This window comes from Bactrocera dorsalis, chromosome 4, assembly GCF_023373825.1.
Source record: "Bactrocera dorsalis isolate Fly_Bdor chromosome 4, ASM2337382v1, whole genome shotgun sequence".
NCBI classification, from domain to species: Eukaryota; Metazoa; Arthropoda; class Insecta; order Diptera; family Tephritidae; genus Bactrocera; species Bactrocera dorsalis.
This window is the reverse complement of record NC_064306.1, coordinates 12,604,580-12,622,366: the sequence shown is the minus strand read 5'-3', so window position 1 is coordinate 12,622,366 and position 17,787 is coordinate 12,604,580. Positions and strand designations below refer to the sequence as shown.

At 28.1% G+C, this 17,787-nt stretch overlaps 1 protein-coding gene across 8 annotated transcripts in view; it reads right to left on the bottom strand.

Annotated features, from left to right (window-relative positions):
• LOC105234203 (fasciclin-2) overlaps positions 1-17,787 on the bottom strand; it is a 265,932-nt gene that overhangs the window by 235,431 nt on the left and 12,714 nt on the right. For all 8 annotated transcript variants that reach the window (XM_049455950.1, XM_049455952.1, XM_049455951.1 and 5 more), the window contains exon 2: positions 6,981-7,687. In XM_049455950.1, coding sequence (XP_049311907.1) covers positions 6,981-7,071 — 91 coding nt within the window. In that variant the 5' untranslated portion in view covers positions 7,072-7,687. The remainder of the gene's footprint in view (positions 1-6,980; positions 7,688-17,787) is intronic.

The following is a 17,787-nucleotide window of genomic DNA, read 5'->3' as shown; positions in this document are numbered from 1 at the left end:
TTTAAACTTATTTTCTTGGTTAATTTTTCCGGTAGTTACCAAAATGTTAAGGCCTTGATAAGTTCATCCCAGCATATATAGATTATTTGATTAATTTTAACTTGTTTTCTCGCATACTTTTTTCAGTAGTTCCTAATATGTTAAGATCTTGATAAGTTCATCGCGGCATAAATCGGATAATTAATCTTTCATCCATCGAAACCACAGAAAAAGTTCATATGAATATTGACGATAGTTCGCAAATAGGTTATAGAAGCTCCCTCTGGATTTTATTGATAAAATATTACTTCTGGTATTTCCAGCTGCAGCCCTGAATTTAATATATACTAAAGATCATGGTAAACGCGATTTGACAAGTCCCTATATACTATTCACTGGTACATTCAATCGATGACAAAAGTTTTCCCGAGATTTGTCCAAACTTTTTTTACTTCGTGTAGTTTGAAAGAATTTGTTTGAAATTTGGTATTTCCAATGGAAACAACGTTTAGTTGTGTTTAACGTGGGATCCTACTGTCGACAGCTTAACTCCACGGTGCTCAGAAGCACAACGGATCAATACAATGCGTTGATCAGCGCCCTGAAAATTGGGTAAACATTTTCAGTACCAATTGGCAGTGTGGCATGGACACACTAACCACCTTGGTAGGGTTCGTGGCCCATCTAAAACCTCTACCGTACTATGTGCGCGGCACCAGGTTGCAATGCAACTCCATATTTGAACTGACTAAGTCAATTCTTCCCGCGATTTGGGTTTTAACCACAGCCACCACGAATCTCCACAAAGGGCCAAACCCAATGAGCAGATTGGAGTTACCTCCAAGGGCTAACTGCTCCCCGTGGTACCAGGTTAAAATCTTTGGTATGACCAGTTACGACCAGTTGAGTTTCCACACTACTCTGGACTGGTGGCCAGGATCTTAGTCGCCTCTTACGACAGGCATGCCTTACAGCGGGTGTATTCGGTTTCCCCCCCGAACTCTGAGGGGTCCCTCCTACCCGCAGGGGAATTTCAATGGAAACAATTGCTTCTACTTACATATTTTGACAGTTTAGATATTCAACAATATCTTTCTAAAAGTTTTTTTTTTCAAAATTCAAACTATTTTCAAAGACTTTGTGTCGTTTAACTTAGAGAGTTTAATTTTAACTTAAAACTTTAAGTGCGTTTTTCTCGAAGTTTTTTTTCTAAAACGATACCCAGAATTTCTCAGGTGCTTAGGTACTTAAATCGTTGAAAGTGTTACTGGGGTGTTTTGGGAAGTCTACTTTATCTCGCTCAAAAGTATTTAAGCGGCACTAAGCATTCCGTGAAGATCTGGAGGTAGTCGAAACCATGGACCAAGTAATTCGCCCATCCACCTCTGTTAATGACGATAACATCGAATAAGTTAAAGCAAGAGCGTTCGAAAATCGTCCTGTTGACTTCAGAGAGATAGCGAAAGCTTTTAAAATCCCATATAGATCGACTCAACCAATTCGGTTAATTGTTTGGGTATGAAATTGGTTAATGTTTTGGGTATTGTTTTATTTTTCAGTTTTAACTAACTATTCAGCAGTTTATAATAACTAACTTGGGCATATTTACTTTCTGTATCAATATTTTATAAAATTTTAGATGGATTTGATACTATAAGTGACAGGAAGTGATCTGAAAGCAACGATTTGGCCGCTCGTAACCAACGAATAACTGTATATATTATTTTGCCAAAGAGCATAAAGTTATATTTATTAGTTTTAACTAACTTTTCAGCTGATTATGATAACTAAGTGGGATATTCATACATATACAAATTAGTGTTATCCATATAAGTTAAGATGAATCTGATACGAGAAGACTCGTGAAGAACTCTCAAAATATAACTGAGAGAGCTGAGAGCTGTTTGGTAAATTATATTCATGTAATTTGGGACTGAAAGAATCTTCTTTTTGTTTCCCGAAGCAAAAATGCACAGAGTTCTGCTGAATTGCTTATTCGAAGCTAAACACTTCTTAGCATGAAAATCATCTTCAATAAACATGATACTCGCGAAAGTCATTTTCTCTCAATTTCTTCTTTACTTAATGATAAGCGAACTGTAAAACACATTATCATTTGCACAAAAACTTACATAATCGACGTTTATCTTGACAGCTTCCATGTCAACTTTTTGAAACTGCTTTTATTTCACTGTTTTGCGTCTGTTACTGCCTTGACAACTGTCAGTGCAATGCAATTTGGTTTTCTACTTATCACAGCAAGAGATTAAACACGTTTTCGTTTATCATTAAATTCTATAATCCCTGCTTTGCGCAAGTTTCGTGTACAAAAAAATATCGAAATAATCGTTGTGCAAATAAAAGCAGATCTTTCGCATGTGGTTTCAAGGCAAACATGGGTAATATAAAAATGCTTGATAACGAAGAGAAGTTATTAAAAAAAATTAAGATTAAAATTTAAATGAATAAAAGCTTTAAAAAGAATATTAAAAATGCCAGAAAAGCTGTTTTCATATTTATTTTAAATTTTCAAAAGTTTTCAGCTTTAATTTTGCTCGTTCCAAACTCAATTGCAATCCAACTCCGGCAATGCGGTGCTAAAAATAAATACAAATAATGCAAAGGTTTTGCATAAATTTAAAATTGCAACAATTTTCTAAATCCACTTTGCACTTGTTGTGTTGCAAAATGCAATTATTTGCAAGTACCTGTGTGTGTATATTCAGCCGAATTCGGCAAATAAATTCCCACCACAAAAATTTCACTACTTTTACATCATATTTAGTTGTGTGCTAATGCTGCCCACTGGCTAATCTGATTACATGATTATTAGCGTGGAAAATTAAAACTCGTTTTGGGTAGGCCACCCGCAAATAACCGAATTAACCACACTTATGCGTTATGTGGTACAAATACAGCTTGTTTGCTAATATTTATAATATTTCATTTATTTACAACTTTATTTGCTATGCTAAAGTAATAATTTTGCGATTTCAATAATAAAATTATATTTTAATGCGCATAACATTATTCACATAGCTTTGTCGAAATAATAGCATAAAGCTCATTTAAAATTTATTAAAAGCTAAGTAATTTCAAGCACATGCTTTTGGTGGGGTCGGTTACTAGTTTTAAAAATTTACAGACAAAATTTAATAGCTTTTATGCAATTCCACAGATTTTTGAGCGAAATTGGAATTTAATTGATATTTCAAAGCGAAACTGTGTTTAATACTGCTAACTATTCGTAATAGTGCTTAAAAGCTTTCACTGAAGCTTTGAAGTACATAAGTCGATCGCTTCCACTATATAATGAAGAGTTTCACTGAAGCTTTGAAGTACATAAGTCGATTGTTTCCACTATATAATGAAGAGCTTTTAGTTTAAAAAAAAAAAAAACATTTCTCAAAACAATATTAAAAATATTCATGCTCTTCACGATCCTAACCGTTTTCGCATTACTACGTTTCCTAACTTTCAAGACCTTACAAGAATTTACAAGCTTGATTCCACAAAAGCGTTGAGAGATGATGCTTAGAAACTTTCACTGAAACTTTGAAGTAAGTCGATTGTTTCCTGTATATAATGAAGAACTGAATCTGAATAATATCTCAAATATACCGTTAAAGATAAGGAGGCTGAATATTTATGCCTTTGCTAGAGCGTTTGCTAACATTATTCATATTTATATTTCTGAAAACCATTTTTTATTAGTCAACATACTACTGTGGGTCGAGCGGATTCAGTTCTTGCGTAAGTTGTATTTTTTCTGGGTTGGAAAGACTCTAAGACTCGGTGACATCTATGCAAAATTTCTTATTATAATGAATGCTTGCCTTTATGAAGTATTTAAAGTACCTTCGACGATTTTTACGGTGAGTAAAATTATTCAACAAAGAAGTTCCATTAAATTTTGTTTGCGGAATTCATTTTCTGGTGCCAAATCGTTTAGAATGTTGGAAAAGGCTTTCGGTAAAAATTGTTTGTCACGAATTAGTGTTTTTTGTTTGGAACAAATTATTCGAAGAGCGGCGAGAACGCATTGACGACGAACCACGTCCAGAACGGCCATCAACATCAACTGATGAACAACACACCAATAAAATAAAGGTTTTGGTGCTGGAGAATCCACGATTAACAGTCAAAAATCTTACTAGCAACGTTGAAATATCAGAAAGTTCAGTTAAAATCATTTTGAAAGATCATTCGCGTCGTCTTAACGTCTGCGAAACCATACTTTTCGACTATCAGGATATTATGAAACACACTGGCGCTGAGTCTTGGCTCCGGAAACAGACGATCAATCAGCAGCATATCGTGAAAAAGGTAAGTCGAAGTCGAATAAACCACTTAAAAGAAGGACAAACATCAAAGATATTTTGACAGTTTCAGATTGGAAAAAACGTTGGTACAAGTGTATTGGGGCCTAGAGAAATCACTTTGAGAGTAACGGCATATATTTTAAAGAATAAAGTAAGCATTTCAAAATTATGAACTAAATCTTGATATTTTTTTTGTATAAATAATTATTTATCGAAAATCTAACAACCAATTTCTTCTGCGTACTTATTTCAATGCCGCTCACTGTATACGAGCAATAATTTGCTTGCATGTGCTTTCATTAAAAACCTTTAGCTCTTATTAAAAATTCTAAATCAAATAAACACGCTTATTTATTTTCCCGCTATTTGTTTGTCCGTCTGCATTTATTGCATACATTTTTCTAATGAATTTATGCAAGTAAATTTCCGCGCAAAACTTACTACTTTACTTTTTATAATAATATTTGCAAATACACAAATAAGCAGAGTTGCATGGAAGTGGTTGTGCAAATAAATTTTGTAAATAAACAGCGTTGGCCAAATATGCAAAAACAAAAATTTCAAATACAAAAAGTTAATGCAAACGCTATGCCGTGGCATATACTTGTACATACGCGTATACTTTGGTGCTATTGCATAGCAACAAAAATGCTTTTATTTGTTTGTTGTAGGATGCTTGCAACATGTGCGCACTGAATTCCATGATTGCGTTTAGTTAGTGAATGGAGGTGTTCATGGGACTTGTAATATGTCTGAAAATTTTGTATACCAAAATTTTTTTTGTTTTTATAAAAAAAATTTTTGATAAGTTAAATTGCCTATAAAATTTAATTTTTAAGTTATTGTGAAAAGAATTTTTTTTTTGAATTTTGAAAATTATAAAAATTTAAAATAAATTATTTTTACAAATATTTGTTCTATAAATTTTTTAATAAATGTAATATCGGAGATAGAAATTTCTCTGAAACCTTTTTATTATTATTTTTTTTATTTTATTTTTTTTCTTAATTTTTCCTTTAACTTGCGATATCAAAAGAATTAAAATTTTTTGATTAAAAATTGCGAAATTAAAATAATTTTTACTTCATCTTACTTTTTTAATGTGATAATGTTTTTTGTAGATTTTTTAATATATAAAGATAGAGAGTTTTTCAGGAGGTATATAAATTTAAACTAAGGCGTAAATGTACATATTTTATGTGTATTTGATGTTTTGAACCAAAAATATTTTTATTAAATAAATATAGAAATTTTAATTTAAAAAATATTTTTATTAAATAAATAAAGAAATTTTAATTTAACTAAAAAAATTTCAAATTGATTAAAAAATATATTTTTATAAAATCAATATTTATTTTTTATTTTTTTGAATTTTTTCAAAATTTTTAATTTTTTCACAAAGCCAAAAAAAAACTAAAAAAATTGCAATTCAAGTAGTATTATTATTTATTGAAGAAAAAAAGTATAATTTTTATTATTAATCGAAAAAATTTATTTTTTATTAAAATTTTTAATTTTTTCACAAACCCAAAAAAATTTAAAAAAATTGCAATTAAAGTAGTATTATTATTAATTGAAGAAAAAAGTATAATTTTTATTACTAAACGAAAAAATTTATTTTTTATTAAAATCAATATAACGTGTGTTTTTAGTTTTTTCGAAATTTGTAGTTATTGCATAAAGCAAATTTTTTTTATTTAAAAATATTTTTTATTAAAAATTTGGAATTCAAATAGTATTGGTATTTATTAAACAAAAAATATATAATTTTTTGCTACTAATTGAAAAAATATATATTTTTTATTAAAATCAATATAATGTTTTTTTCCACAATTTTAAGTTTTGCAAAATGCCAAAATATTTTTTATTAAAAAAAAAATCGAAATTCAAATAGTATTATTATTTATTAAAAATAATGTATATAATTTTATATTACCATTTCGTTTTACAAACAAAAAAATATATTTAAATAAATTTTTTTATTTTTTAATAAGTATATGTGACTGACCTGGTCTACGAAAAGGGAGCTAACGTGCGAAAACTAGTTTTCTGGGAAACAGCTGTTAAAAATAAACAACTCGTTTCGTCGACTAAAAAGTGAAAACTAATTTTTCACACCTAAGCCCCCTTTCCGTAGACCAGGTCACATATAACTATTTGAATTTCGATTCTTTTAAATTAGTTAAATTAATTAAAAATATTTTTTTGTTCAGTTTTGTGAAAATAAGAGAATTGTGTGATTTTTTTAAATTTTTTATATTAGTTACACAATTTTCCAAATAATTTTTTGAATTTTTTTAACGAAGAATCAAGAAGTAGAACTTTATAAAATGGAAATTCTAAAAATTGAGAATATTTAAAACTTTCCATTTTTATAAAAAAAATTGTCTAAATAAAATTTGCAATTTTTTTTTTTACATGAAAATTTTCCAAAATTTTAAAATTTATCGCTTTAACTCATTGTGAATACCCGCAACTGCTAAATCGTGTTTAACACATGCAGTAAATGCAGCGGCATGCTTTGTTTTGCTCAAATAGTTATAAAAGCTATTAAAAACCAACCAACTCGGAACTGGCCACAAAAAGTTGTTCTAATATTATATAGATACACATTCTGTATGAAGTGTATGCATATAAACAACACATGTATGTATGCATGCATGTATATGTGAAACTCACCTATTATTGCACAGCAGAGGTATAAAACTGCAAACGCATGTAAACCGCTTACGCGCCACCGCTGTTGTTGCTGTTGCTTGTGTTGCCCCATAATTGTAAACTTGTTGCTGCGTCCCTTTAACTTCGCTGCGCACGTTTCGCGTGTATGCTGTAGTGTCTACTTATATATATTTGAGTGCGTGTGTGCTGATTTATTTTTAGCCGCACTGACCGGCTTCACTTTTTTCAAATATCGTAAATATCAAAAATAAGCGCACAACACAAAAATTCGCCAAAAAATGTGTGTCGTTTACACTTTTTACAAACAGGAAAACTGCAATTTGTTGTTGTTTGTTATAGTTTTGTTATAGTAAATTTTTACTTCCAATTAATTTCGCAGCGCGTGTGTTCTAATTCACCGCATTCACTTATTTGTGTTGTAAAAAAAATGTGCTTTATTTATTATTTAGCAATTTGAGTTTAGCAGCCACACTTTGCTGTCAGCTGCCGTCAGCTTTCAATCACTTTTGTTGTTGTTGTGTTGCTACTTTTTGAACACTTTTCACACTAGTAATTTTTACTGCAAGTTTTTTTTACTTTTATTTTTGGTTGTGTTATCGGTTTTTATGACGCGAAAAGCTGTTTGCCGGCAAATTAAACCTATTTAGGATTAAAAAAGTAATTTTGTTAATTTACAGCTGCGTTTCGGGTTGTGGCAAGGAAATATGCTGAAATGAAAAAATAAACAAAATTTAGTGAATGATAAGGAAATATATTTTTTTGGTAAAAAAAAAAAACAAAAATTTTGCACTGTAAAAAGTAATCAAAATTGTATAAATATGTATATTGTTAATATAAATTTGAATTTCGAGAATAATTTTTTCACAAACCTCATAAAATAATTTGTGTGTCTTATTTTATGAGGTTTATGAAAAAATTATTCTGAGAACGATAAGAAAACATATTTTTTTTGTAAAAAAAAACCAAAAATTTTGCTCTGCAAAAAGTAATAAAAATTGTGTATATACTGTAATTGTAAATATTAATTTCAATTTCAAGAATAACTTTTTCACAAAACTAAAATATACACTGATATGACGCACAAACTTTTGAGCCCAAAAAAGTTAAGTAAAGTAAAGTTGAGTAAACCAAAAAAGTTAAAATTTCGTGTTTTTTGGCAAATATTTTATTTTGGTTTATAAACTGGTTCCAGGTTGTTGAGCCCGTTAAAAACGAGCAAAACCGAACAATAAAGAGTGTAATTAAAGTTATCACGAACTCAGCGACACCTAGCGAGTGAGCTTTTAGACTACACAAATATAGCTTTCCAACAAAAGAACAATTTAGGAAACCTGAAAATTACATTAAACGACTGTACTAACGAGGTCTAGTATTTTAATGAAATTACAGCCCGAATTCATAGACATTGATATTATGAAGAAAAGTTTAACCTACACGGCTACCCAGCCCTACATATCACACAATTTACATCTACAAAAAAATTGCCTTCAACTATAGTTATCACGAATCCTGTGACATCTAGCTTGTAAGCTTTTATTTTAAACCGCTACTATTTTACCAAGAAAGAATTTAAAAATATTAAAAAAAAAATCACAAAATTAAAGAAAAAATTTAAAAATATTAAAAAAAATCATAAAATTAAAGAAAGAATTTTAAAATTAAAAAAAAAAAAATTACAAAATTAACGCAATGACAGGTCGATTTAATAAATATAAGTTTTACCACAGAGAAACTATTTTAAGCTAAGGGATTACTTGGTCCTTTACATCAAATAATCTACACTTGTATGTATATTCACAAAATACGACCTAAATCGGTCCATAAATATCACGACTTCAGCTGCACCTAGTTACCAGTATGATAGACTAGATATAGATCTTTGCCAGCCTAAGCAATAATTCAAAAATTATCTACATAGTGCTAAACGAAAGATTTCACTTCCTGTCAAAAAAACGAGACAAAATCGGACCAGACTTTTTTCTGTTGGGATATGTAAGTCTAAAGCGTATACGGACAATTCCGCTTCGATTCGAGCCTTGAATCCAAACAGCACGAGTATCATGCGCCAGTTACCAGTCGAAATGCTCGAACGAGTCAACGAAAATTGGACTCAATGGATGGACCATCTGAGACGTAGCCGCGACCAACATTTGAAAGATAATTATATCTTCAAAGAATAATTGTCAAAGAATGTTTCATTGAATGATAATAAACATTCCCCACTAAATTTGAAATTTCTGTGTTTTTTTCTTTAAAAAAGGTAGGAAACCTCTCCTTTATATATTCGGCATCATATGTATAACAAATATTTATAATCGAAAGCCCAAAGCAATAATGAAATCTCACCATTAGTCTGTGAATTATAATAATATTGATCTCAGCGCCACCTATCGAAAAGCTTAAGTGCAGCACCAGTTGCAGAGGAATGTGGAGATTTTGTGGATATCCTTCACATTAGATTAAAGCTCATTTTTCAAATTAAAAAATACTTAAAAAAGTAAAAATAGCAATTAAAAATTTACAAAAGTTCTTCTGTTCGTCTGTGTTAGTCTGTGAATTAAAATAATATTGATCTCAGCGCCACCTATCGAAAAGCTTAAGTGCAGCACCAGTTGCAGAGGAATGTTGAGATTTTGTGGTTATCCTTCACATTAGATTAAAGCTCATTTTTCAAATTAAAAAATACTTAAAAAAGTAAAAAATAGCAATTAAAAATTTACAAAAGCTCTTCTGTTCGTTAGCTTTAGTAAATTTCAAATTCGAAAAAATGGGCTTTCATCTATTTTGCATGAAAGCGAATTTTTTTAATATGACAACTGGAAAATATTTTTAAAATTTATATTTGAAGAATTTTTAGGTAAACTATTTATATGAAAACAGTCGCTTTTACTGAGATTGCATGAAATCAAGTTCTTTTTTATATCTGACAGCTGGAAAAGATTTTAAATAATAAGTTTGAAGGATTTTTTGGTAAATTATTTACAAGAAAACACTGAGCATTTACATTTATGTGATTATCAATGTTAAGAACGTGCTTTTAAAAATTTCAAAAAGCTTAGTAAGCTTTCATTTATGAAATCTTTGCCATTAAATTGCTGAAATTTAAAAGTTGAAGTTAAAATACTCAAATAGCTTACTTTTTTCCGAACTAAAAAAAACTTAAAATTAAAGTGATAAGGCGTTAGAGAACAATGCGAATGAACTCAGTGTTGGTCAACAAATTGAGTTGACACACTTTACAGATTATTAGTGCTGCTAGGGAGCTTTCAAAAAAAGTTTTTGTGAGCTTTCATTTGTGCAATGGTTGTTCTGAAACTCATTGTTAAAAATTATTAGTGCTCCTAGAGAGCTTTCAAAAGCTTCAAAAAGCTTTGTAAGCTTTCATTTGTGAAATGCTTGCCATTTAATTACTGAAATTGATAAGTTGAAGTACAAATGCTTTCATATACAAACTTTTTATTAGATTAGGCATATAAGTATGTAGATTGCTCAAAAAAAAAAAATAAAATGAAAGCTCGGTGTGAAGGTGTTGCAAAACAATACGTGCAAATAATTCATTAAAAGCTCTATGTTGAAAAGTTTATATAAAATATAAATATACCATAGATAAAGATTTTTACGACCTTGATTTGAAGGCGCTCTTCATCGCAATCATTTCCTGTAGCTTCCACAGAGCTTAAAAGTTAATAAAATGCCTAAACAAACTTCCTGGGCTTTCATTGAAGGATTAAAATGGTATCGGACTTAACTTGATTTTTAAATTTTGGTTTAAATCATAATCCGAAATTACTTCACGACCTTTGAAGCAAAATACAAATAATGAATAATCACTGAGTAATTTAGCTTTAACTGTGCAGTATGTCAATAGTTTGACAGCATCACATTTGCACTGCTGTCAAAATAATATGTTGATAGTTGACTTGACAGCAGCGGCGTTGCATTCACGACGACAAGTGGTTTAACATGTCAGTTAGTGCACTCTGAACCGTTTCAATTTTTGCAGTGAATCTGCAACGTCAAACATGTGTAATTTTTAATGGCAGGAAGCAAACTTTTATGTATTCTAAATATTTTATACATTTAAAATTTTATGCAAATGCAGGAATGCATATTCTCGCATGCATAATTGAACGAGCTTTCACCTTTAAAAACCAAATGACTAAATGTGCAAGACATTTTACATGCAAACATACAAATGTACATATATACTCAACCGAATTCCAGCTTTCAACAACAAATGCAACATCGAATAACTGACTGACATTTGAGAATTCATCTCGGGTAAAGCTTGTATGCTGTGGACAGCATGACCTATTTTGCTGTAGATTTTTATTTTTTTTGGTAGTAACACAAGAGTAAATTATACGTAAATGCATACTTGAAGAAATAAATATGTATGAGTATGCCTGCATACAAGAGCACAAAAGTGCATAATGTTGAAGACTTATATGTATATAAAGGTAAATTTTTCATATAATATTATACATGTGTATATAGTATTATGTATAACTGCACATTTAGTTAACCACTTTACAACTTGCCACTTTGCTTTGCTTTTGCCTTTCAACTCCAGCGCTCGCATGCAGCCGCTGCACGACTCACTGCACGACCAAATTTGTAATGTTGCCTCAATTAACCTTAAAATCGTAGCGTCGTAAATGGGGCACTTCAAGTGCAGCAACACCAATGTCAAGGGTTATTAGGGCAATTTTATTACATGAGCAACGAAGGGAAGTGTATATGTAATTTAATTTAGTTGGGAGTCGAATGGTAACTCGACGCAAAGTTGGTTAATTTAGCAGCAGCCATGAGGAAAAATATATATGGAAAAGTGTTTTTGCGCCATTTTTACACTTATCCAGAACATTTATGTATCGATATATAAAATTTCTAAATTTGAAAGGGAGTAGTCCGAAAAAAACTAGTTCGTAACTAGTTACATATAATATAAATAATGATGTTATTCGAGTTTGAATAGCCCGAAATTAACTAGCACGTCCAAAAAAAAAAAAACGGAAACAAATTTTAAAAATCTTAATATTTGAAAGGCGTTGTTTTCAAAGTTGCCAGTGCGAAATGCCATAATATATAAAATGCGGCAATTTTGCTTATTTACGTAGCCATTCAACCAGAGCCTCATCGCTGAACAAAATTTGTTCGAAAAAAAAAAACCGAACACTGATTTTGGTAATAAAATTCAATGATTTGCAAGCGTTGCTCGTTAGTAAGTCTATTCATGATGAAATGTCAAAGCATACTGAGCATCTTTCTCTTTGACACCATGTCTGAAATCCCACGTGATCTGTCAAATACTAATGCATGAAAATCCTAACCTCAAAAAAATCACCCGTTATTTGGCATAATGAAAATCGAAGACAGTTATGCCAATATGTAAGAAACTGAATATTAATAAATTACAAGTAATAATCACTTCCCCAATACTTTTAAAATGTCGCATTTGACTTTCCCACGCTTGAATTTTTAACCAAACCAGTGCGCAAGCGCGTCTTTGTATGGCTTCCTTATGTAAATACATGTCTATTTGCATATAAAGCATAGTATATATATAAGTGTGCTTAACAGCGGAATAAATTTCATTCGACATGCGCAACAAGATCACCTGTCGGCCTTGTCGCTCGTCTAGTGCAACAAACTCAGTGCGAACGCACGCTTTCGCTGATCCTCACTACTTTACGCCGACTCATTGCTCACTTTTGGCGCTAATAAATTTTCCTATTGGCATTCCTATTTCGAGCATTTAGATATTTTAGCGCTTGCACGCAATATAAAGTGCAATCGGAATTTATTTATTATGTCAGCGCTAATTGACAGCTTTAGTTGTTTATTGGCAGCAACCGGCGATTTATACTAATTTTTATGGAAAAAAGTTGAGGAAAGGCTTCTCAGACAATATGTCACTTATTTATTTAGCGAAAATGAGCAGATAAAGGAAATCGAATGTTTCATAAACTAAATTGACTAAACTTGAGTTGTTGATTAGGTTAGAATGCCTAAGGATGGCGGAGGATTAAACTTAGACTGCTATACACTTGTCAAGCCAACGTACAGTGTTTTTAGTATTTGAAACGAAAAACATTGTCGTTTGCTTTATAAGCGTTTTATTTGAGTGAAAAAAAGTTTAAAAAATAAATATAACAATAATAAAAAAAAAAACATAAAAAAATAAAATTAAAAAAATTAAAAAAATAAAGAAAAACTGCTTTATCTTAAAAATATTATTTAACGGTTTAATTAAATCAACCACTTAGTGCAATAATTACTATTTTTATATACGTATATTTTAATTTTTATTTTATATTCGGTAATATTCTAATTTTTTAGTCAATAATTAATTGAAAAACACTTTTCATTCAACAATTGATTATTTGTAATGAAGAATCGCTTGAATGAGTTCCCATCAAATGTTAATAGACTACCAAGCACAAATAATAAACAATCTAGACGCATTGGCTGCATGAAACTAACATAAACATAATGTATGTATTTGTTTTCGCAACTTATTTGTATGCTATGTATGTATGTATGTGCGTGTGTGTGTGAATAAAAATCGAAAAATTGCGAATTGTAAATAAATAAAAGCCTGTGAATGCAAACAAACGCGAATATGGCAATATGAGAATAAAGGCATGCTCTCATTACGGCTTTCATTGTGTTGATGAGTATCATGTGACTTCGAAAAAAATAATTAAAAATTTAACGGAAAATGGAAGAATTTTAATTTAAAATTTAGTATTGAAAAAAATAAAAATTTTTTCCATGATAGATAAATTTAAATTTTACCTAAAAAACAAAAAACTATATAGATATACATATTATATAATAAAAAACAAACAAAAAATAATACATATTGAACAAAACACAAAATATATTAAAAGTAATATATTTTTTAATTCTCTAAATTATAAAAGAGAAACATGAGTTTAAAATTTCTTTTTTATAAAAAAAGTTCAAAAGAAAGTTTATTTAGTAAACAAAAATTGAATGAAAAAATAAAAAATATTTTTTTTACTAAATTAAATAAAATTGTACTTTTTTTTATAAAAAAAAATTAGCTAATCAAAAGAAAAAATTATGGAGATAAATATTAATGAAAACACAACAAAAAAAAATAATTGTTTAAGAATTAATAAAAAAAAATTAAAAAAATGGAAAAAAAATTAAACAACATATTTAGTTGTTTTTGTTTGGTTATCACATTAGCAATATTAAAAACAAAATTATATATAACAAATGTAAATATCTTTGCTTACAAAAAAAAGGAAATAAAAAATAATAATTGCATATTATAATAAATTTGTTAATAGCAATTTGTAGTATATTAAACAAGAATTAATAAAAATAAAATAATAAAATATTTTTATAATAAAAATAAAATAATAAATAAATAAAATATTTTTTTTATGTTTTTTTTTGTAATTAAAAACAGTGAAAGTTATAATAATTTTTTTTTTTAAATAAATTTGTTCTAAAATAACCAAAAATTAAAAAAAAACATAAATATACATATATAAAAGTATTTTATTTTTTATATTAGAATAAAGTGAATATCATAATATATTTCTTATTATCATTTTGTACTAAACTAAACAAAAATTAGTAAAAAAAATATTTGTTTAGTAAAAATACTACTAACTGCTTGTAAAATAATTTTCATATATAATAAAAGAACTGAAATCGGAAATCGGATAAATAAATTTAATATTAAGAATTGAAAGAAAAAATAAATTAATTGAAAAATATGTATTAAATTTTTTTTTTCATATTTTTTTCATTATTATTTTGTTTAATTTGCTAACACAAAAACTTATAGTAAAAAGAAAATATGAATAAAATTTATTAAAATAAAAAAGATAAAAATATAATTTAATTTATATCATTATCTGTTGAAATATTTAATACAATTTTCATTGAAATATATAATTAAATTAATATGAAAAGCTTATTAAAAAAATAATGACCAATGTAAAATAAATACTTATTAAAGAACATATAATTTTTTTTCCAATAAAAATTATTTTTTTTTTTAATTAAGCAATAAATTTTTTTATTAAAAATTTAACAATAATTTTTTTAACAATATTTCTCAGAAACTTATTAATATTGTTTTAGTAATAAAGAAGTTTTATTAAAATTTAAAAAAAAAATACAAAAAAGTGTTATAAAAAAAATATTTCTGTAATAATTTAAAGAAATAAAATTTATTTTTTTAATTAAAGAATACATTTTTTTTATTAAAAATTTAACAATATTTTTTTTAACAATATTACTCAGAAACTTATTAATATTGTTTTAGTAATAAAGAATTTTTAATAAAAGTTAAAAAAAAAATACAAAAAAATTTTATAAAAAAAATATTTACATATGTAATAATTAATTAAAAATTTAACAATAATTTTTTTTTAACAATATTTCTCAGAAACTTATTAATATTGTTTTAGTAATAAAGAAGTTTTATTAAAAATTAAAAAAAAAATACAAAAAAGTGTTATAAAAAAAATATTTCTGTAATAATTTAAAGAAATAAAATTTATTTTTTTAATTAAACAATAAATTTTTTTATTAAAAATTTAACAATAATTTTTTTAACAATATTTCTCACAAATTTGTTAATTTTTTTTTGGTAATAAAGAATTTTTATTAAAAATTAAAAAAAAAACCAAAAAAGTGTTACAAAAAATATTTATGTAATAATTTCAAGCTACTTATGTAATTAAAAAGAAAGTAGGTAAAAAATAGAAAAAATTAAAATAATATATTTTTGGATAAAGATTTTTTTAATAAAGATTTTTAATGAAAATTAAAAAAACTTAAAAATTTATACGAAAAAAACAAAGCATTTATATAACAATTTAAATAAATATTAAAAAAAAAATTAGATGAAAAATAGAAAATATAAAAAATGTATATTTATTTCAAAAACATGTTGCATAAAATATTAAAAAAAATTTTCAAAATAAATTTAGAAAAATTAAAAAAAAAGTACTAAATAACAGTAAATGAAAACTAATGTTAAGAAATATTTAAATATTTTAAATTAAATTTTTCTCTTTCAATATTTAATTTTTTTCAAATATTGGTTTGTTATTTTTTTCAAAAAACTTTTTTAATAAAAAATAAATTAATTAAAAAAATAATAATATTAAAAAAAAAATTGGTAAATATTTATATTCAATAAAACTGGAGTAAAGTGAGATAAAAACATAAGCAAAATTGTAATTAATCAATTATTTTGTTTTTTTTTTTAATATTTTCATATAAAGTATTTTATGTATATAATAAAAAATAAATTAATTAAAATACAAATAAAATGTTATTAAAAACGAATTTTAATTAAAATTAGTTTTTTACTATTCAAAAATAATTAATTGAGAAAATAAATTATTTTAATTTAATTATTATTTGAAAAAAATTTGTTAAAAATATTTTTGCAGCAAATTTATTATTTTTTTTTTTATTTTTTTTTTATTATTTATTTTCATTTTAATTTCAACAAAAATGTCTGTATAGTTTTGCAGCATTAATAAAAAGTTCAATCGACCCATTTTAGAACTACACATTTTGCATTTTCCACTAACCATGAATCAAAATCAATTGCAGTGTCGCTTTGACTAAGCAAAAGGCACAGAGTTGCAGTGTGTGACGTCGCTGTTGCAGCACGCTTGGACGCATCGCCTGATGGCAGCAACGCAGCTGCAGAGGCAAAAAGCAATGACAACTTGGGAATTGGCTTGGGAATGTTGGCGGAGCGCAAAAAAGCACAAAAAATGCCAATAAAAAAAGAACCAAGTGACAGAGGAACGAAAAAATGAATAAATATATGCATAAATGGCAAGACAAGTTGCAGAGAAGATGTATGAATAAATGGAAAATTGAAATCATAGATATGCAATTCATAAGAAGCGCTATGCTTGAATATATGCAAATGTAGTGATGTAAATTTACATGAGAATTTACTTTTCACACACACACACGAACAGATAAACTTATACACGTGCGCATGTGAGCGCACAGCGGAACAAGTGCCAATGCACGACGGCGCGCTCAAAAGGAGCCAAGGGCAAAGGCAATGGCATGAATACAGTGATATAAGAATTGATGGCAGCTAGTGGCTGTCAAAGCGACCTTACTTTATACACTTTTGGAGCACTATTTCGGCAGGCGGAAAGCATGCGAAGAATGCAAACACCAAAACAAAAGCAAACATGAAATTAAAAAAGAAAAAAAAAACAACCTGCTAGTGAGAACCACTAAAAACGCCGAAATGCGCCACTGTGCGCCGTGCTAAGTTGGCAAACACGCGAAATGTTCACCACTCGAAGACAGGAAAAAAGCACAGAGTGAAGAAAAAGGAAAGTACGTACATAAGAGCAGCTTCGCTTTGTGCGTGTCGTCTCTCGCTGATGCGTGAAGACGTGTGACAGTTGTGTGATTGCGAATGGAGGAGCGCGAGAATTATGAAGTCAATAGTGACAGTTGAATGTGAGAAATAATGGGCAGAGCCAAATAAAAAGGATGCAGATAACGATCTCGAGACGTCGTGTGGGTAAAGAGTGGAGAGAACCCAATGGGACAGTGAAAACTTTAATTTTGGAAAAGGTATTGTAATAATCAAATCAATTATAAAATAAGGTTTGGTTTTCGAAAACATATTTTGGAAGTTATTGAAGTCAGAGAAGGTTGGGAGCTATTTATGAAACAGTGCGAAAACAGTGAAAAAGAAAAGGAAAAAAATTAGAGTCTAAGGCTTGAAGTTAAATGTCATTGTTTTATGTTGAGTTGACATATT